Here is a 20,185-nt window from a genome sequence, read left to right as displayed (position 1 = left end):
AAATAACTTTATGTTACTTTGAAATGATAGTTTTGAGAATCCAATTTGCCAAAGTTTGAATACTGGATCTCAAATCACTGTAAAACTTTGAATTTTACATTAAAAAATGATTAGTATTTCCCTATTACCTCACTCTTTTCGTGTTACCAGACTCTTTTTAGATTTTCAGCACAAGTGCTAAAATCTAGCCAATTTTTTGTATGGCAAAAATAGCAATAAGTAGCTCACTCACACAAGATATACACAAAGACTATATCTATTAACTACTGCTCAAACTATGCACTTTTCCTTTTCGGCTACTGACAGATCGGCTCCGGAAATGTGAAGTTGCACATTGGCATGGTTTGTGTACACGGGTCGCCATGGTACGTTTTTTTGCTTAATTAAGCAAAAACAAAGAAATAATTTCTTTTTACAAGTTCATGTGAACTGCTGTCAGTGTTCCAACAATACTGCAAGTAACTTTACGGTCCGTTACATCCTATGACGTGGAATTGTAAATGTTATTGATTTCTATTTTTGTTTATTGCATTGTGCTTGAGAACCACATAAGTGATATGCCACTGAAATGCACCTAATCCGTTCACTTCGCACAAGCTAAGCGGCTCGCAAGGAAGTTACTTGGTTAATGGCTTTTGTTGCACTACCTGACTACCAGGATGTGTACCATATTATGCTATTTTCGTTTGAATAACGTGTGTCCGCAAAAGCAATCTGAACACCTGTTTAACCACGGTCGTGGCCTTACAATTGCCGGTATTCTCACAATACCCTGACATTACCTTTAAATCAAAGACAGCTTGATGCGTGGACTTTTGTAGACTGCTTTCCCATCTTTGAACGTCAGCTGAAATGTAATGGCCACGTTGACACTATTCGTACAAGCTGTCAATGCGTCCAACAAATAGCACCAAGTCAAGTCGAACTCAAAATTAATCACCACTCATTGTAGACTTAAAAGTTAACTAGAACAGTTTTCGATGCTTTTCAGAAATTATATTATGTTGTACGATAAGTTTAGCAAGCCATTGATTGCATTTGTTGCTCGGAAACCTCAAGTTCGGCGTTCCTTGCGGTCAATGTGTGCAAACAGTTAACTGTGTACACGTCGTTGCAAAAACAAATACTTTCGTTATCAAAAATCGTTGTTTTGAGAACAATGAAGAAAAGGTACATTGGCTAGGTCAAGATAAACATGTTACCGTCAGCGTATTTGTAATCTGCAGGTCTCTACAGCAGATAAAGTTTATTGCCCAATCAGAAGGCAAGATTTAAATCAGCTGATTGCAGTCATGTGACTAATGCGGCACGTGAAGGGAAATGGTTATTTCAATGACGTGGGTTCGATGCCCACCCCTGTCATTACTCTTTTTTATTCTGTAATTACAAGGGCAATTAACTGATTCTGTTGAATATTTTATTGTTTTTTTTTCATTGATTTAAATTTATTTTTTCGTTAAAGTGGCCTTATTTTAAATAGAAAATACATGCAACAATGGTTCATTTAGTCAAATTTTCATTAGGTTAATGTTTTTGAATTTTTAGGTCAATAAAAACTTGCTCTAGCAATTCTCAAACAAACTTTAAAGCAAGAATCAACTCTCTGGCTGAGTGCCAGAAGAGTCACAATGACTGCAGTTAGCTGGTTCATAAGGAACATTGTCCTATGTTAAAGTGCCCACCGACCAAAAGATCTCATCTGCTGCAGCGACTTACGGATTACAAATACGCTGACTGACAGACAGTCAGGGCCTTTGACCTGTAATAGATATTTTGTCTACACATATTCGCACGTAAATAACAGAAATATTCATGCGCTTCACTGCACGAAAGAGTAAAAAGCTTGTGAAACTTTCGAAATGGATTTTAAGTTGATATCGTTATATTTATTTAATTTGTTAATTTAGCCATCTCAATATAAAACTTCGTAAGCTAACTTTTCAATAAAAATCTTCTTTTGATTTTTCCAGTGTTTTGGACGGAAAGTTCAAAAAAATTATTCCAGAGGTCTTAGAATGTACTGTTGTTTCCTAAAATTAGGGCTAAAGTTGAAATTACAATTATCCCCAGTTACCTATACGAACGTTTGCTTGCTTGACGTGTTTTGCGAAGTGACCCCTCAAGAGTTGATGTAGGCATCGCGCTGCGTTCTCGCAAAACTATTTCAGAACTACCGAGGTTTTTTACAACCTAAGTAACAACTTTTGTGACCGCTGTTTAAAGTACCGACTTTATTTTATGTAACCAGTAAAATATGATATTGCAAATACTGCACTGCACAAACTACAGATGTAACAGAAAAAACTGTCTCGTCAATGTAAAGTTTAATAAAAGTGATTAAAAGTCTTGAAAGCTTTCAGACCAAATTTTAAAACAGATAAAACGTCATTTGCTCAAAAATGACCGCTCGATGCGTTGGTGTCAAAGTGGAGAGGGCAATCGAAAAGATATTATGCTCATCACTGTGATGCAGCACCGAATGCTTTATTACGTAGTAGAAAGAATAAAACTTTTAACGCTTCATTAAAAATGGCTGCAAAAATCGCGTAAATCGAACAATTAGAAAAAATATAAATTGTCAACAAGGTAAAGAGAAACAGGAAATTATTGGGAAAATAATTATTAAAAAAGTAACAAAATCCGTTGAAGTTTGTTCTCCACGCTTTATCAAGTCCAATCTGTCTTGGATGTGATTCATTTAAGCGGTTGACTGCATTACCATAACAGAGCCTGGACTTGCTAACCTGGAGTGGATACATTGCAGTACATCGGCGGTTCGGCACCATATTGGATACTGAAGCAATTCTTTCTCCCATCTAGCAACCTGGAAGTTGGGTGCGTACGACACAGACACTCGTACAACTTGTAAATGCGTTGGCAAGAGCCCCATTCTTCTCGGGTTGTCTGTGACAACAAACATACACAAATCACCATTTTTCAGTGTTGAACCAATACCTCAAAGGGTTGAGCCAACACAACGTAAGCATTTAATTTTGCAGTTGTTGCGTCGGGAAGAATTCCAATGAGGTTAAGCACACAAGGCCATCATGGGAAAGATAAACATGGTAGTGCTATGTGAGGACCACACAGACAAACACGACAGGTGACGAAAATCAACTGCCAATAGTTTAACATATCGCTAAGTTTTACATCACTAAAAAATACAATCAATGACAGATCAACACTAGACGATGGGACGGCTAGTGGTGCTCAGTTTCATACTTGCCCAGAGCACACGAGAGTGCATTGTACGCTAGCGCAACTACAAGAACACTATTGTCACATCCCGCAGAGAGGAAAGCATGGTCGACTGTACTCGTGCAATCCTTCATATTCGTCCCATGGACGTGATTTGTTTCACGCCTTGCTAGGCATCAATGCGTTGGTATGAAACACAGTCGCAATTGAAGCGAAAGTGGCACAAATGAGGTGGTTTCACTTCAGTAGCCGGGAAAAAACGTTTCTAAAAGTAGGTGCAACAGAATGTGCACAATATATATCGACGGTCGAAAACAAAAAAGTTGTAAGTGACATTTTTGAGAAATTCGCTTTTTTGTATTTTCAAAACCTATGCATTTAGGGCTATCTACTACTATTTCCAGCTTGTTTCTATCGTGTTTGTATAACGAGATATTCCAAGCCATTCATGAAAAATTTGAAAACAAAAAAGACGTATGTAACACATTAACATAACATAACACAAGTGATTAAATTGCTCTCAATTCCTTTTATTTGAAAATTTCATCGAAAAAGAAATGTGGCAATCAGTAAAGTATAGAAACGTGCTTCATTTAATAGTTACAGATATTAATGGTCAAAATAACAAAATTAAAAAAAGAAAAATTTTTTTTGGATTTTTGCTTTTTACTCCAAAGTGTAAAACTGCACTTACGACTTTTTTGTTTTCGACCGTCGATATGACTGCTTAAAAAAGTTCACAATATGAATTATAATTATTATTGAAGTTCTTTCATAAGTGTATTTCGATGACAACGGATTTGGCTTTATTTAACTTATAAGTTTACATCTTTTTTTCAAATGAGTCCTGAGCAACCGAAATAAAATCCGTTGTCAATGAAGAATACGTTCTAAGAGTCTCAATAACTGTATTGCGTTTACCTACATACCGATATTGACAATCGTCGTTTTTTTCCTATGCTTGACATCGACAAAATGTTAAACATTCTTTGGCCTATTTTCACCAGATTGCTGGAGATTTTGGATGGCGGTAGAAGTTAATTCAACCACTCAGAGTTATGTACAATTGAACAGCTTTTATTGGATTTGTAGCGAATGGTATTGTTTGCTTATTAAAGTAACTAAGATGTAAGGAATTCGGTCCCATACTAAAATCAATTACCTGATACGCGATCCTATTTGTCACATTTTGAATACCGCTACTGGTAGCCTACCCGTGACGGCTGGTGCTGTTTGTGAGCAGTAGGGCTGCAATCGTTTTCACGGGAGGGGGTCTCCCCCCAGAAAAAAATTGAAAAATCGCATTAAATTTAATGCGTTCTGAGCATGTTTTTACCCCAAATTTTGAAAAAAATGCACTCAAACGTTGTTGAAAAGTTGATGTATTCCTAAGCTGTATTTAAAAAAACTAACAGCATTGCTTTGGAGACAAACTTTACTAGTATTGAGCTTAGTCTTGACTAGCCTAGCCGTTGCATACAAGGTTTAAGTGATTTTGAGATGCCCTATCACTTCCTATAGGCCCTTTCCTATCACTTCCTACCTGTTGAATACCCTAACTCTACAGCTAACACTTCTACAGTTATGGCTCATCGCTATTCTGCAAAATAAAAACTAACTTTAAAAAGTCTGTAAAGTTATTCTGTTAGGAGGGGCTGTTTTCCATGCAGCCTCAACAGATTCAAAAATTGCTGTAAAATACCAAAAGAGGTGGAGCTACAAGAATAATTTTTAACCAATCTGAGCGCTTAAAATCCAGAATCTCGGACTGCAAAGCAGTTTGCCCAAAATCGGTGTTGCCAAACGAAACTTTTAATACTTTAATTTTCGATCCGCAATTCTCAAGTGAAAAAAGTAACCGGGTCGGACAAACACAGAGGAAAACATATTTCCCTCTTCTCTTTCTTTCTGGTGGGGCTGCAGCCCTGCAGCCCCATGGCACGAGCCGCCACTGTAGCCTACTGTCTGACTGAAACTTCTCACTTTTTTATATTTTGCTGACTCGTAATGATATAAAAGAATGTAAATAATCAGGCCATATCTCTGGGTAGTAAAGCCTGATTAAAAACCTGGTATCTCATTATGGCTTATTTTTAGTGATGATATTCAGATGATTTAACAGATGAACTCTTTGTTAAAGTTACATAATCCTTATTTATGATGTTCGTTTAGTTTCATTATGATGTAACAAAAACATTTGCGAAATAATAATGTGCTAGATTAAAGCGCCCTTCAACCTTTTTGTCATCGGGGAGCCCCCTGATTTACTTTCAAGTTTGTTACGGAACCCCCACTAATAACAATTCAGATTAAAACAATAACGTTCTTGTTGCATAACAATGAACAAGTGACGCAACAAGTATCAATGTTTCTTTTTTGGCTAGTGTATTGACTGCACTCAACATTTCGTTTAACTTTAAACTAACTGGCCTACTTGAAGTGCCATCACTCTTCTTCCACATACACCACATGGGTCAATTGTGGTGTGTCAATTCAAGCAGAAAGAAGTGAATAGCAATAAGCCCTTTATATTACAACTGTTGAATTTTTCGCAAGCGGTCGTTGAATTTGTTAGCAAGAAAATGATTGAATGCTCGACTGTATCACTCTTTACTACTGTCTGTAGTGTACTCTCTAGGAAATAATAGTTGATTTCGCAATGATGACGCAACAATGAATCTCACTTTTCTGGCCTAACTTTTGTCTGTGAGAAGTACATATTATCTTCGCTAATGTTTTTAAAAATGCAGGTTAAATGATTTTTGTGTGTCTGCGAGTCAAAAATAACAAATTGTGCAACAACAGGCTCGGGCCATACATACAACAACGTATCGGGGCGGACTTGTGAGACCCTTGCTATATACGGATACGATCAGAAATGATTAGAAAAACATTGTAAAAACGAAAAGAAAATGCAACGGAACGACTTAGACCTGGAAAGCAAAATGCTTGCAACCGACTTTCAAAAAGCGCAAAAAAAAAACAAATCCTTGAAGAACTGACTGCTGCAAATAGGCTATCAAGGTTTCTATTGCGATGTAATAAAACGCTTTCTCCACGCAATAAAATTGCGCCATAGCAAGCTAGCGTTTAAAAGTCTGGTGAAGTTGATGCGCATTGCGCATTTTCAGACTTTTTAAGCTATTTTAGAATGAATTTTATTTGTTAAATACTTAAAATTTCAAAAATGCATCGCGAGCCGCACCAAAACGTCCTCGCGGGTTGCGTGTTTGAGACCTTTGTTCTATAGTGAGTAGTCAGTATTGTGCTGGCACCGGAAAGACCGCTCCTTCTAAACAAGGTTAAGAACCTCCGATTTAAACTGGCGCGTATCAAAGGATGTTGTGTAAATGCTCGTTTTTGCAATTATAAAATCGTTATACTCCATGTGTAGCTTACCGGTGGGGAATCGAACACGAAAATGTTACATCCAGATAACACGACGAAGCAAGGCTTCCAAGACTGCATCGTCGTCCGTTCCGACACCCAGCCCATGTGTGCCACGTCATCGCCGGTGATGTCATCCTTTATGGTATCCACCTGTCAAACGGAGCAACTTTATAACAGGCTATTATACTGAGGTTGTTTATCATCACTCTTTCATGCCTCAAATCAAATGAAATCTAACTAGAGAATATCGTGCTGATAGTTCTCGTCCTAATGGTTCTATAGCACGCCACACAAGCTTGTTTCCGCTATAATCTACCTACACTAAAGATTTCAAATTTCGAGATAAATTAAAGTCTTGATTATACCTGATGACCAGAAGAAGCTTTTTTAAATAGATGCTTTATTTCGTTTCAATTTAGTTTTGAGATAAATTTTGGAGTGAAGAATTTCGTTTCGACCACAAGTTTGTTGCACACAGCCCTAGAAGCTTGTAGTCGCCGGAACTTACAAAAATATCTTAATGTCACATATTTGGTATTTTTAAGTTGATTTAATGCAAATATAACGTATAGGGTAGAAAAACAAAGCTTTAAAAGAATGTTAAGAAACCGAAAAAAAATGTCGGGGTTACGTCAATAAACGAAACAATTGGAGATTAGAAAATCTTCTTAGAAGATCTTTGCAACATTAAAAAAACATAATTATCAATGCCCGACAATCAGAGTTGCATTGAAACACATATTGCTTAGCATATATAAGCATAGCCTATTTGATCTTAGTTGGTGTGCTTGCGGACTCACCCAGAGCCTTCCGCGGACTCATTTGAGTCCGCGGACTCGGGTTGGGAAACACTGTCTTAGAATTTAGATGCATTGCTGATAAGACAATATGATCAGGTTAGCCTTTAGTCAATTAGTGCACAACTGTACCGGTAGGTTACCAGTTATATGCCATGGGTATTTTTTTGCCACAATTGACTTTGTAAAAAATAACGCGTTAAAATATTTTTTGAAAATTTTGTAATTTGCGGTGTGCGGTTCAGTGAAAGTTCCAGATAAATTGCAATGTGCGGATAGATGAGTCAGTTGCGGTGCGGTGTGCGGATAAAAATTTTGGGTTCGCTGCATCTCTACTAAATACCCATTGTCAGTGTTGCAGGGCGTTTTTAATTAAAAATAGTATTTATTGTAATGACGTCAGTACGAGTTAATAAGAAAGCATAGGAATCAAAAATATCACAACCTACAACTGATAATCTTTTTCCGCGAGTGGGAAGCAAAACTAACCCAGTTTAGTGGACAAAACTCGCGGATCTGGCAATTCATGAAAATAATCTGGCATCGTCAATAATTAAAAAAAAAAAATAAAAAAAAAAAATAAAAACGATCGTTTTTTTGCACTAACAATCTGTCTAATATTTAAATGTTGAAACAAAAATTTTCACTTTTGCTTCCTTGAAATGCGTACATCTGTTGTGAAATAATCTGTTGTGAACATCTGTTGTGAATAATCTGTTGTGAAGTAATCTGTTGTGAAGTAATCTGTTGTGAAGTAATCTGTTGTGAACATCTGTTGTGAAATAATCAAGACATCGGTAAGTTGCCAAAATAAAACTTCGTCACTAAATGTTTCATTAAAATCTTCTTTCGACTTCACCAATGATTCAAAAAGATGCGTAGTGTGATGAAATAATCAAAAAAGTGTAAAGTATCACACTAAATTTGGTAAATTCAAGTTTATTACGTTTAAATTGAAAGAACTTGAATTTGTCAATTTAGTTTGGTACAGTCCACTTTTTTATCGATAAGTTAACTTGTATCAGTCGATTAGACTGTAGAATGTAGATTCACCAATCAAACTTTAAAGAACATCATTATGCTCCATATAATACTCATTGTAATAAGCTATTTGAACGATGAAAAGAAAGAAATGACAGGAATGAAATAAATAAATAAACTAATAAAAGAAATTAGGACAAGCAACAAAAGAGGTTGATTGTTAACACGGTCGCCACTGGGAGCATGAGACCACACTTCTGATTTACAGGACTTAGTCAAAGTCAAACTGGCAAATGCGCGGTCGGACAGTTTTTACGATAATGCGCGGTCCATCAAATTAGAGTATCAAAACAAGTATTAATCGGCGATTCCATACGATAATATCAAACCTCCATCTTTACACTCTGACTACAAAAAAAACGTCAAACTTAGGAGTAATCAAGCATTGATTTCAACCACCTATTTTTTTTGCGCAAAATCAACTTTACTACCGGTTTTGCGAACTTTGATCTGCCGCTTTGCAAGGCAACGTGACAAAGTTACTTTGCGCTTTAGTCCAACGCAGAGTGGTCACACTTTAACCTGAATGAAAAAATTTCTACTTTCTTTCCCAATTAAAATCATTAATCAGCGCATTCGAAAAGGTTTTCGAGAATTTCGTTATTGCGCGGTGACGCTCATTTTTGTGGTAAACAACTTTACCTCGGTTCCTACTTTTTTCTCCGTTATTCTCTTTTAAATACCGGCGCGCGTATCTTGCTCCTCGTTCGATAAGTTGGAATTACGTTATTCATTATGACGCAACCGAAGGCTTTAATTTATCACATGGCTCAGTAGCCCAGACAGCAGACGTTGTATCAATGCAAAAATGACGGATTTTGCTGTCTGAGGTTAAATGGGTGAAAACACTAAATTTAAAAAAGAGGTTGTGATTTTCTTTTTAAAAGGTCAGAACGAGCTTAAGAAAATATAGTGAGGTTGTGATTTTCTTTAAAAGGTCAGAACGAGCTTAAAAAAATATAGTTTAACAATAACTATTAATTAGCCTGTGACGCTATATATTCTCATATAAATAACGTATTTTTTGAAAAATGCAGGCTTCCTAACACTTTACTCTATTTCATTATTCTAAAGCTATCTTTACTTATATTATACAATGGCTTCTTTGTGGACTGAAGGCATAATGCAGTTAGCTCTTGAAGAAATCAAATTAGGCACCAGTAGCGTGCGAAAAGTTTCCAAGAAATACAGTATTCCAGAAAGCACTATAAGGGGCAGGATAGCAAGGATGGATGACGTTTCTGCACGAAAAATGGGTCGGAAGCCAGAACTGGATGAGGAAGTAGAGGCGTCCTTGGCTCAGTGCGTAAAGGTTCTGTGCCAGCATGGGTTTAGCCCACAGCAGAACGACATTCTGGACGTGGTTCAAGAATATTTAGAAATCAACAACTTCGAAACTAGGTTTACATCAGGGAAGCCGGGTTATGATTGGCTACGCAATTTTATGAAACGTAATCATCTGTCCATGAAAAGAGCTAATATGATAAGTAGCGCAAGAAAATCTGCTACATGTAATCCATTTATCATTTATGGTTTCTACAATCTCCTTTGGGAGGTGGTAAATGGCTACAACTATGGCGACCTGTGTATACAGATCGCCATGGCTACAACCTGCAACCGCACCAGGTGCGGAATTGCGATGAATCTGGTTTCCCACACGATCCAGCAAGATGCAAAGTCGTGAGTCCACGTGGAAAAACAGCTTACAAAGTGACTTGTGGAGCAGGTCGGCAAAATACAACGGTTCTGGCTAGTTGTAATGCTGCAGGTGATCTGTTATCCCCACTGGTCATCTTTCAAAGGAAAAATCTACATAGTACGTGGAAGGGTACTACCGAACTTAGCGGCACTACATACGCTGTCAGTGAGAATGGGTGGATGGACAGTGACGTGTTTCTGGAGTGGTTCCAACATTTTATTGCAACAGTAAAGGTGAGACCCATTTTGCTATTGATGGACGGACATCTCAGTCACGTGTCAGCCAGAGTCATAAAAACAGCTTTGGACAACAACATTATTTTAATGAAATTTCCACCTCATGTCACCGATGTATTACAGCCACTAGATGTAACTTGTTTTGGTCAATTAAAACGAAAGTGGGAAGAGGTTCTAAATAAATGGTGTACTGTTTATGGAGTCAAGCAGGCACTTGGAAAGTCTTTTTTTGTGGATGAACTCTGCAGAATTTGGCGAGACTGCCTTAATGAAAAAAACGTTAAAAGGGGCTTTGAAACTACTGGATTATATCCAGTGGATGAGTCGAAATATCCAGGAGAGCGTTTAGATAGACGGCTGGTGAAAAGATACGAAAAGTGGGTGACAGAGGGAAAGATGAAGATTTACTTGCCACAGCTTTAAATACGTCCCAGAAATATAGGCCTGCTACTGCAACACTTCCTGCTTCCAGTAGCACAGCTACAGCGATCACAGCAGAGGGATTGTGTGATTGCAATGTCTGTTTGGCTATTGGGAAAAAACCTGACCTTCCACCTGGTGATGGAATGGAGTGGGTAGCGGCGTGGATTTCACGGCCTATTGCACTTGCACAACCGCAAGATAGTGCAACAGCTAGCTTTGAGGAGCTGTTGCTAACCATAATAAAGGAGCCAACGTCACGACCCCCTCAGAAACGGCGAAAGGTGGACTTGAAAGGACAGGTGATAACTAGTGACGACTTTTTAAAGGCAATCCAAGAAAAGGAGGAGAGGATTTCAAAAAAGAAAAATGGTGTTGTTGGGAAAGAAAAGCGAGCCAAGTGTTCCCTGTTTTCGCAAGCTTCCAGTTGGGAACATAATTTGAAATTGTTTTGGCAAACTATGTCTCCACCAAACGATGAAGCATCAGTCAGAAGTCGATGGTATGCATCATGCATGTATACTATATATCCCTCAAAGAAGAAGAACTTGCTCTACATTGGACGTGCATTGCGTCGGTTTCTGACTGAGGAGGATGGTCCAATAGCAAGTCTTGAAATAGACTGCTGCTTGAAGGAGCCTACTGGCGAGGAAGGAGTATATGACATGAAATTGAGGCCCTTCGCGGTGGTCGATGGCAAAAAAAGAGGACAGAGCTGTAGCATACCAACGCTTTGTTAAAAACTTCGAAAATTAGTTTGTTTATTTAATGTCGTTTATTTATAGAAAACAATGGAAAAAAAACTTCACAGCTGCATTTCTACTTTCTTTTACCACCAATCGTCTCTTTGTTCAATGCACATTTTTGTTTTTATTGTATTAGGGCTATCTTCCGACTCTTTTCATGGTATTATTGCATCACAATATTTCTTAGCGTAAACACTATCTTTCTCAGGTTGACATGCACGTTATTTGAATGTATTCGCTGCTTAGCGTAGTATTAAATATGCTGGAGTGAAAATATGGAACTCCTTACCTGTGAATTTCCGCAAGTTATTATTTTATTCTTTTATAAAAACAAAATAAATATTCCCTGAACGCCAACTATTAAGATTCTGAGTAATTTTGATTTATTTTTTTGTTATTTGCTATTTTTGTTTATATTTCTGCAGAAGTTTAGCAACTAACACTCTGACTCCATTTCGTTTTTGAAATATTCATCATGTTATTTCTTGATTTCAATGTATTTGTCCTTAGTGACTGGTAAAGTTTATCGCTCATTTGTACCGTACTTTTCGTTAATTAACTGCTATCGCAATTTTCGCAACTAAAGATTTTTATTAGAAATAAGGGTATCTGCTTGACTCGAAGACTTATGGTCTGGTCGCAGATCCCCGCTGCTGGGAATTCTTACTATTGTTGCAGTATTTTTGTTCACTGTTTGTACCTACAACGAAATAATCCAATCACAATGAGGTAACGTTGATAAAACTTCTGTGTTAAAGAAACGTATTTTTTTGCGAAACTAGTAAATGAATTGTCAGGTCTAGAGTTAAAACAACCCAGCCAGGAAAAGTCGATGTTTTAACGTTGATCTAACGTCTAACGACGTTGAATCAACGTTAAAACATTGACTTGTGCAAACTGGAGAGTGTGGCAATAAGTGGCAGATTTATTCGCTGTTGTTTAAAGACGTAATTCACTAGTTTTATCATGGACCACGCATTAATAAAAAGTGCGTGAATGCGCGAGTAATTGCGATAATTACCGTGACGCGAAACCACAAGTCGCAAGTTTGCAATTTTTTGCATAATTATAGAGCAATACTAGACCAACATAACTGAACAAAAACAAGACAAATTTTCCGCTTATTAAATGATGTAGAATAAAGTTTTTAAAAAACCTCCGCGCATTTGCCTGTTTGACTAGTTATTCAGCTGCTATAATTCAACCAGTGGTGGATTTAGGGCAAAATTTTAAGGGGGCGCCAAAGAAGTATGGAACAACCTCGCCGCAAATGGCTTGGGAAATTTTTTGCATTTTTATCAATAAAATTGCCTATCTAAGTCAGGTAGGCTACCAGTCATTCCCACATCACAAATCAACACCAGAAGTGACAATCAGTTGTAAAGTTGAGGCAATGCCATAATGCCGCTCGTGGCAATTAAAAGCAATAACGAACGTGAAATCATAATTTAGGTATTTTCAACTAAAACTTTAGGCTATACAACGGTGATTGCTCCAAGTGAATGAAAAGGGGTAACTACCAAAATCCATTTCAATAAATCACCAACCTAGAGTGCCTGAAGCTCACTGGTGCATAGCCCAAAAAAATGCAGTATAAAAAACATTCAAACGATGAGGCCTAGGTGTACTTAGTACAAGTTAGTGGTACTCAGGTAAGATATTGCGAATAAAAAAATAATTCAAATATGAACAAAGCGCTTGCAGCAATAAGAGTCTACTATTTCTATTTTGTAGAAGAAGCGAAATCGGGCCTATGCCCTATCAGTAAAACAAAATATTGTGAACTGACAATGATGCAATTGAGCAAAAGAACAATAAGATTAAACTACTCATGCTGATAATGTTGCAAAAACGTCTCTATATATACGTAATTGTAATTTGTAACAACGTATAAAAATGACATTAGATTTCCTCAAACAAGTAATTCGATCGCAAACATGTTTTGAATAAAATACGTAATAAATTTAGCAGAGATGTGTTCAAGGCCTGATCCAGCTTTACTGTCCAAAAGGTTGATGTATGGCATTCCATCCTATCTCTCTGCCTAAACTGCCATAAAATCTGGATTGCTACCATGCAATATATTATTTAAACTTGAGTTAAAAAAAGTTTCTTTTTATGTGATGAAAGGTCATCGTTACGCACACAATATATAAAAGGTTATTAGCGGTTAGTAGGTCTACTTGCCGAGACTAAACATCACGCATTGTTTTACGTTAGTAAAACGGAAATTCACAAGTTAAAGTATAGCATAAAAAGGAAATTTGCATGCAGACATAAAAAAAAAATAAATTGGAATTTTAGGGGGCGCCGCGGCACCATAGGTAAATCCGCCCTTGAATTCAACACTTTCTTTTGCAGTTCTTTGTTATGATAAATGAAAACAGGTGTTACTTGAAAAAATGTATGCAACTCGCATTAAAACAACACCATTGGTAAACATTTCTATTCCTTGCTTCGACGTTGTTTACGAAAACTCGTTAACCTCTGCTAGTGGGGTCATCACTGGCGCTGACTTACGGGGTTACGGGGTGGCCACGCGGGGTGGGATGGCGCAACGAATAAGGCGTTGGCTTTCCAATTATGCAATCCTGGTTCGACTCCCGGCTTCAGCTGGTTGTTGAAAAACACCGCTCACCTCTACCCAGGGTGTAATAAATTGGGTGGGCGTAGTTGCTGAAGTAAAGGCGGCCGAGAGAAAGGAACTGGCCACTCTACTCTCCTTAGTGCCGAAGGCTTAGTATAATGAGAACCTTATCTTCTCATTCCCCAAAGCTCAGTACCTGAGTATGGGACCTTTACCTTTACTTAAAAAGAAAACAACTCTCTCGTAGACAAGCTAAATTGAAAAGTAAACCCTGGCTGACTAGAGGATTGCTCGTCTCCATACGAAACAAACAAAAAATGTACAAAACTCACTTTCTAACAGAAGGCGAAACAGGAATATATATTTATAAAAAATATACACTCAAATAAACCAACTAAGATTAACAGTAGGACAGCATAAACGCAGTATTTTTAAAACCAACTTAACAGTAATGAACCCAAACAAATTTGAACTATTATAAATTCTCTTTTGCCCAATAGAAAGAAAACAACCCTAAATGTTGATTGTAGTCACAGTGATGATAAACTGGAAAACAATCCAAAAATAATAGTTGAGAGTTTTAAATAATATCGCAAGCCACCTCGCCGAACGAGTTGAAACTAATAAAACAATTAATTTTAAAGACTTTTCAAGTAATCGTATTTCCTCATCTTTTTTCCTTGAACCACCAGACGTGTACGAAATAATAGAATACACCATCTAAAATTAAATAAATCAGCAGGGGGTAATGGTATCTCGCCTTATTTCCTTCGAGTATCATAGCTTTGCCTCTATCCATCCTTTTCGACCACTCATTTTCGAATGGTATATTTCCAGATGTTCTCAAAATTGCTAAAATCATTCCAATTTATAAATCTGGAAGCAAACTTGAATTAAATAATTATAGACCAATTTCTCTACTGTCATGCTTTTCAAAGATTCTAGAAAAATTAAAGTTCAAACGATTGACATCGTTTATAAATAAGTATTCGATCTTAACGCCTACACAATATGGCTTTCGTGCCAATCAATCAACAAGTCATATGCTGCTCTAGACATTATTACCACCTCATATGAGCAGAACATTGAATTGACTGGACTTGTTTTACTAGATCTTAAAAAAGCCTTTGACACTGTTCATCACAAAAAACTCTTGCATAAACTCGATCATTATGGCATTCGAGGAGTTGCCAATGCTTTACTTACTTCCTACTTGAAAAACCGTAAACACTTGGTGTCTATAGGACAAGAAAATTCTAAATTAAAAGAAATAAAATTTGGTGTCCCCTTAGGGTCCATATTAGGACCACTTCTCTTTTTACTATACATAAATGATATATCAAACTGTGTTTCTTGTGTTCCTAGATTATTTGCTGATGCCAATTGACTTGTCATTAAAGCCGATACATTATTAAGTCTTCAAAGTTTAATTAATCTTGAATCAAACGTTTGATCAAATCACAATCGTAGATCAAAAAGAATCAAACGTTGGATCACTGTCAATTCACTCACGATACATGCTTCTAAGTCTAACTTTTTAATAATTGCACTTAAAACCAACCACATATCAACTAATGTTGAAGTATTACGGCAATTTTACGGCAACATCCAACTAAAAAACGTTGACACTGCTAAACACACTGATATCTTCACTGACAAGAATCTTTCTTTTTTTCATCACATTGATGCTCTATCTTCCAAACTCTCTAAATCTGTTGACATACTCTCTAAATTGAAACATCGTTTATCAACCAAAGCTATGCTTCTGCTGTAGGCTACTATTCTCTCATGCATCCTTACCATTATATACGGCTGATAGGTAGGGCAATATATGGTTTGAACCCAAAAAATTGCAACAAAAGGTTTTTCAACTGATTTGATTAGTATTGGGTGTCAGTATTAACACATTCAAAATCTTAAGGGATTCAACTTCCGGAAAGTGGTTATTTTCAAGATGGCTTCCAAGATGGCTGCCAAACCATTAAAATAACAGTAAATTGACCATAACTCGGTCATCATATGACCAAAACATGTAGTTTTGGTGTCTATATCTAGGTTTTTATACCCTGTGAAGTCAATGAGACCATTCTCAGAATTGTTGAATTATCTGATAGCCTATAAATTCAATATGGCAATCCAAGATGGCTGCCAAAAGCTATGACCGTTACGTTTGGCAACGATGGTAGTAGTAACCTGGAAACAAAGCGCTGCAATACATTTGGTCAAGAAAATTACAACATCCAAGTCCTTTGTTCACCCTGAACTTTTTCATCCTACATCATCCTCTACCAAATTTCAATGCTTCAGAGTTTACTACCAGATTATGGTCTGGATGGGTAGGCTACTGACGATGGTGAGTGGTATGGATGCTCTAGACTGGGGATAGAAAGTAGACAATAATCAGATGGTTCCAATCATGACGGACATGAAAGCTTCCCCGGACAACCTACTGAAAATGATACACTGCAATTGCGAATCGTGTCCACCTCACTGTAGTTGCCGGAGATATGGGCTACCATGCCATGCTGGATGTGGAGTCCACATTGTGGACCATGCCAAACTGGTTCATGTGTCAACCCATACAGCAATCACATAATTACAGACGATGACATCGAGAATGACAGCGATGAGCTTTAGTAATTTGCTTTCTTTACGCTGATTATGTCAAGAGTCTACTGTACATGACCACATCGTGTGAACTCTTTATGCCTGCTTAGTTTAACCAAATATATATAGAAATTTAACGGGTTTTTTAATAACCAATACATTGTTATAGTTCATTATTAATTGGTTTGGCAGCCATCTTGGATTGCCATATTGAATTTATAGGCTATCAGATAATTCAACAATTCTGAGAATGGTCTCATTAACATTACAAGGTATAAAAACCTAGATATAGACACCAAAACTACATGTTTTTGGTCATATGATGACCGAGTTATGGTCAATTCACTGTTATTTTAATGGTTTGGCAGCCACCTTGAAAATAACCACTTTCCGGAAGTTGGATCCCTTAAGATTTTAAATATGTTAATACTGACACCCAATACTAATCAAATCAGTTGAAAAACCTTTATTTGCATTTTTTTGGGGTAAGGGTACTATATGTCATAAATTGCCCTACCAATGACAAGTTGGGGGTCGTAATACAAAACACATATTGGAAAGCTTGGTGTTTTGCCAAATAAGGCAGTCAATGCTGTTGCGAAAGGCAAATGGGCTGACCATGTTACACCCTTGACCCTTGTATAAACAACTCAATATCCTAAAGTTAAAAGATCTGTACAACTTTGAAATTGCTAAATTTATGTACCAGTTTAGTTTTAACTCATTACCGTACCCGGCGGCCGGCACTTTTTAAAACTACTTTAAAAAATGCAATGAAATTCACAACTTTACTACTCGAAACTCGACCAACCTAGATTACTATTATTATCGATGCACAACCACTAAACTACAACGCTCTATAAAATACTCTGGAGCAAAAAGTTGGAATAATATACCAGTTGAAATTCGCAAATCCTCCTTCACAACTTTTAAAAGAATGTACAAAAAGAAAATAATTGACACAGATTAGGCATGGAAAGAATAATATTGAACATAAATAGAAAAGACAAGATTAGAAATGAAGTTATCAGAAACAAAACTTGTATCAAAGATGTCATAGAAACGGCAACAAACCTAAAGTGGCAATGGGCGGGACATGTAGCAAGAATGAAAGACAACAGATGGGCCAGGATAACCACAGAATGGACACCAAGATATGCAAGAAGAAATAGAGGGAGACCAAAAAGAAGATGGCGAGATGACATAGAAGAAAAGATTGGCATCACCTGGATGAGAACAGCAAAAGACAGAATGGTGTGGAAACATATGTGGAGGCCATCTGCCAGCAGTGACATGACCGGCTGATGATGATGATGATGATTAGGCAAAAGCTAAATTACTAATCAGACTTGCAATTGTAATACAGGCTACGTTGGCCTACCTAAGTTTTTAATTTCTTATCATGTTAGTTTAGACAACTTCACTGTTATCTATTTATTTGTCTCAATTAGCCAAGTATAATTATCATTGATGAGTTAAGGGGTGGCTGCTTGACTTGAAGACCCGGAACGGTCACTTCGCAGCCTCTCGCTGCTGTGATGCTATCGTCATTTTCTTTTCTTTTTTTCATTGTAGTCTTTTCAACAGTTTACTGTGCATTGTGTTTTGATATATCGTACATCTTTTTCGCAGCAGCCAATAAACATCTAGGCTATCTATCTATATATCCAGTGCAAATATTTTTTTTAAATGCTGAAAAAAAAACAGATAAGCTACTGCCTTAACAACTTGTTGTTTATCAATCTCAATCTGTGCTTCGTTTAGCTTCTTAACATTAAAAACAATGGCAACACTTCTGGTATAAAGATCATTAAAAGATCAGAAAATTAATTAAGCGCCGGTTCGACATCGCTCTAGAGCATGTGGCAGTGTCCTTTGCAAGGCAGCGAAAGGCATGCAGTCTATTGCGCAGTGGCACTCTTCCCTTCATTTCTTCTATGATTATAAACATAACACTGCTCAAAGAAGAAATTCTCACAACCCTTCTTTAGGCTGTGGCCTACTGAACTGAACATTACGTCACATTTCAACTCTTGTTTTTAGTGAACGTGATGTTTGCCTGCTCAAGGTGCTTATATAGCCTTCAATCGTGCCTAATATATTCTGTTGAAGATTTCAATGTTTTTTGATGAGTTACTTTTTTTTTCGTTCAAGCCGCCTTATTTTAAATATAAAACGCAAGAAACAATGGTTCATTTAGTCAAATTGCACGTGTGACTTCTGAAACGAAGACGTTTCAAGATCAAGCGGCGCTGGTTCGACTCTCGGCATGTGGGCTTGAGCAACGCAGTCTAAAGACTGCTCTCCATTCAGCGGCATCTAATGGATGGAATAATTTCTGGCAACAAGACTTCAACAATCGGAAACTTGACTCTGCCAATCTCCTTGACCGGGCCTGATCTAAGATCATGTTCTAAAAACAGCTAAACCTGAAATACAATTAGCTTGCTTTTTCCCTTGTACATTAGCATCGGGCTTCTTAGGCCCGTAATCGCTGTTTGTGTTTGGACTCGCTCAGTTAGCAAAGAAATTAAACTTTCTGATTTTTCCCTTGCTAGTTGGTGATTGCTGACTTTCGTTGTTTGTTAAGAGTGGCACAAGTATTCTAAGTCAAAAGTTCACAAAGTGGGTCGACACCCAAATTAGGTAACTTGTACATTATACAAAGGCTATAATCCCGACCTTGCTTTTGTTAGCTCAAAATACATCAACTCCTTTAAAAGAACAATCCTCGAACCCGTACCCAAGTCCCAACACCTCCCAGTATGCATCAACGTAAACCCAGTAATTCAGCCCCGAATCTCCAAACCACTGTCACGGTTCAATTTCTGCAAAGCTAACTGGGACAACTTTACACAAGTACTAGACGCAGAAATCGACAATATACCCCCCACACCCCAATCATACGCTGTTTTTCAAAAACTGGTTTGGAAGGTCTCAACACAGACCATACCAAGAGGAAGCCGCAAAGAATACATACCTGGTCTCACAACTGAAAGCAAAGAAGTGTATGAAGAATACCTGAACCCCTCAACAAACTCGATGAAGAAAGAAAAACGCGCTGGAGAGAAATGATAGAGTCAACTGACCTTCGCCATAATAGCTAGAAAGCATGTGCTACCATAAAAAAATTAAATTCTGATAACCAACTGCAAATAACCTCGCAGCAGTCACACCAAACAAACTCGCCAACCAACTGCTTCTTAATGGAAAGACCAAAGCCAAGCACCGATACCACAAACCCACCAGGCACAAAAACGATACTTTACTAGAAAGGGAAACCCACAATCAACTTTTCACACCAGCAGACCTCCAGGTAGCCTTCAAACACTTGAATAGTGGTAAAGCAACTGGCCTAGATGGAATCACTACTGAACAGATCCTCCATTTTGGTACGAAAGCTAAATCCTGGCTCTTAAAATTCTTCAACAATTGTCTGGCCGGTGCAACAATCCCAAAGATCT

General features: G+C 37.4%; 1 protein-coding gene across 3 annotated transcripts in view; it reads right to left on the bottom strand.

Moving 5' to 3' along the window:
• Window positions 1-20,185, bottom strand: part of LOC145772233 (gamma-1-syntrophin-like) — a 79,022-nt gene that overhangs the window by 15,007 nt on the left and 43,830 nt on the right. For all 3 annotated transcript variants that reach the window (XM_082584085.1, XM_082584087.1, XM_082584086.1), the window contains exons 7-9: window positions 6,598-6,738; window positions 2,745-2,904; window positions 783-847 (exon numbers count right to left, since the gene is read on the bottom strand). In XM_082584085.1, the coding sequence (XP_082440211.1) occupies window positions 783-847; window positions 2,745-2,904; window positions 6,598-6,738 (366 nt within the window). The remainder of the gene's footprint in view (window positions 1-782; window positions 848-2,744; window positions 2,905-6,597; window positions 6,739-20,185) is intronic.

Source organism: Aplidium turbinatum, chromosome 6 (genome assembly GCF_918807975.1).
Source record: "Aplidium turbinatum chromosome 6, kaAplTurb1.1, whole genome shotgun sequence".
Classification (NCBI taxonomy): domain Eukaryota; kingdom Metazoa; phylum Chordata; class Ascidiacea; order Aplousobranchia; family Polyclinidae; genus Aplidium; species Aplidium turbinatum.
Note: the sequence above shows the minus strand (reverse complement) of the source record. Positions and strands in the feature narration are given on the sequence as shown.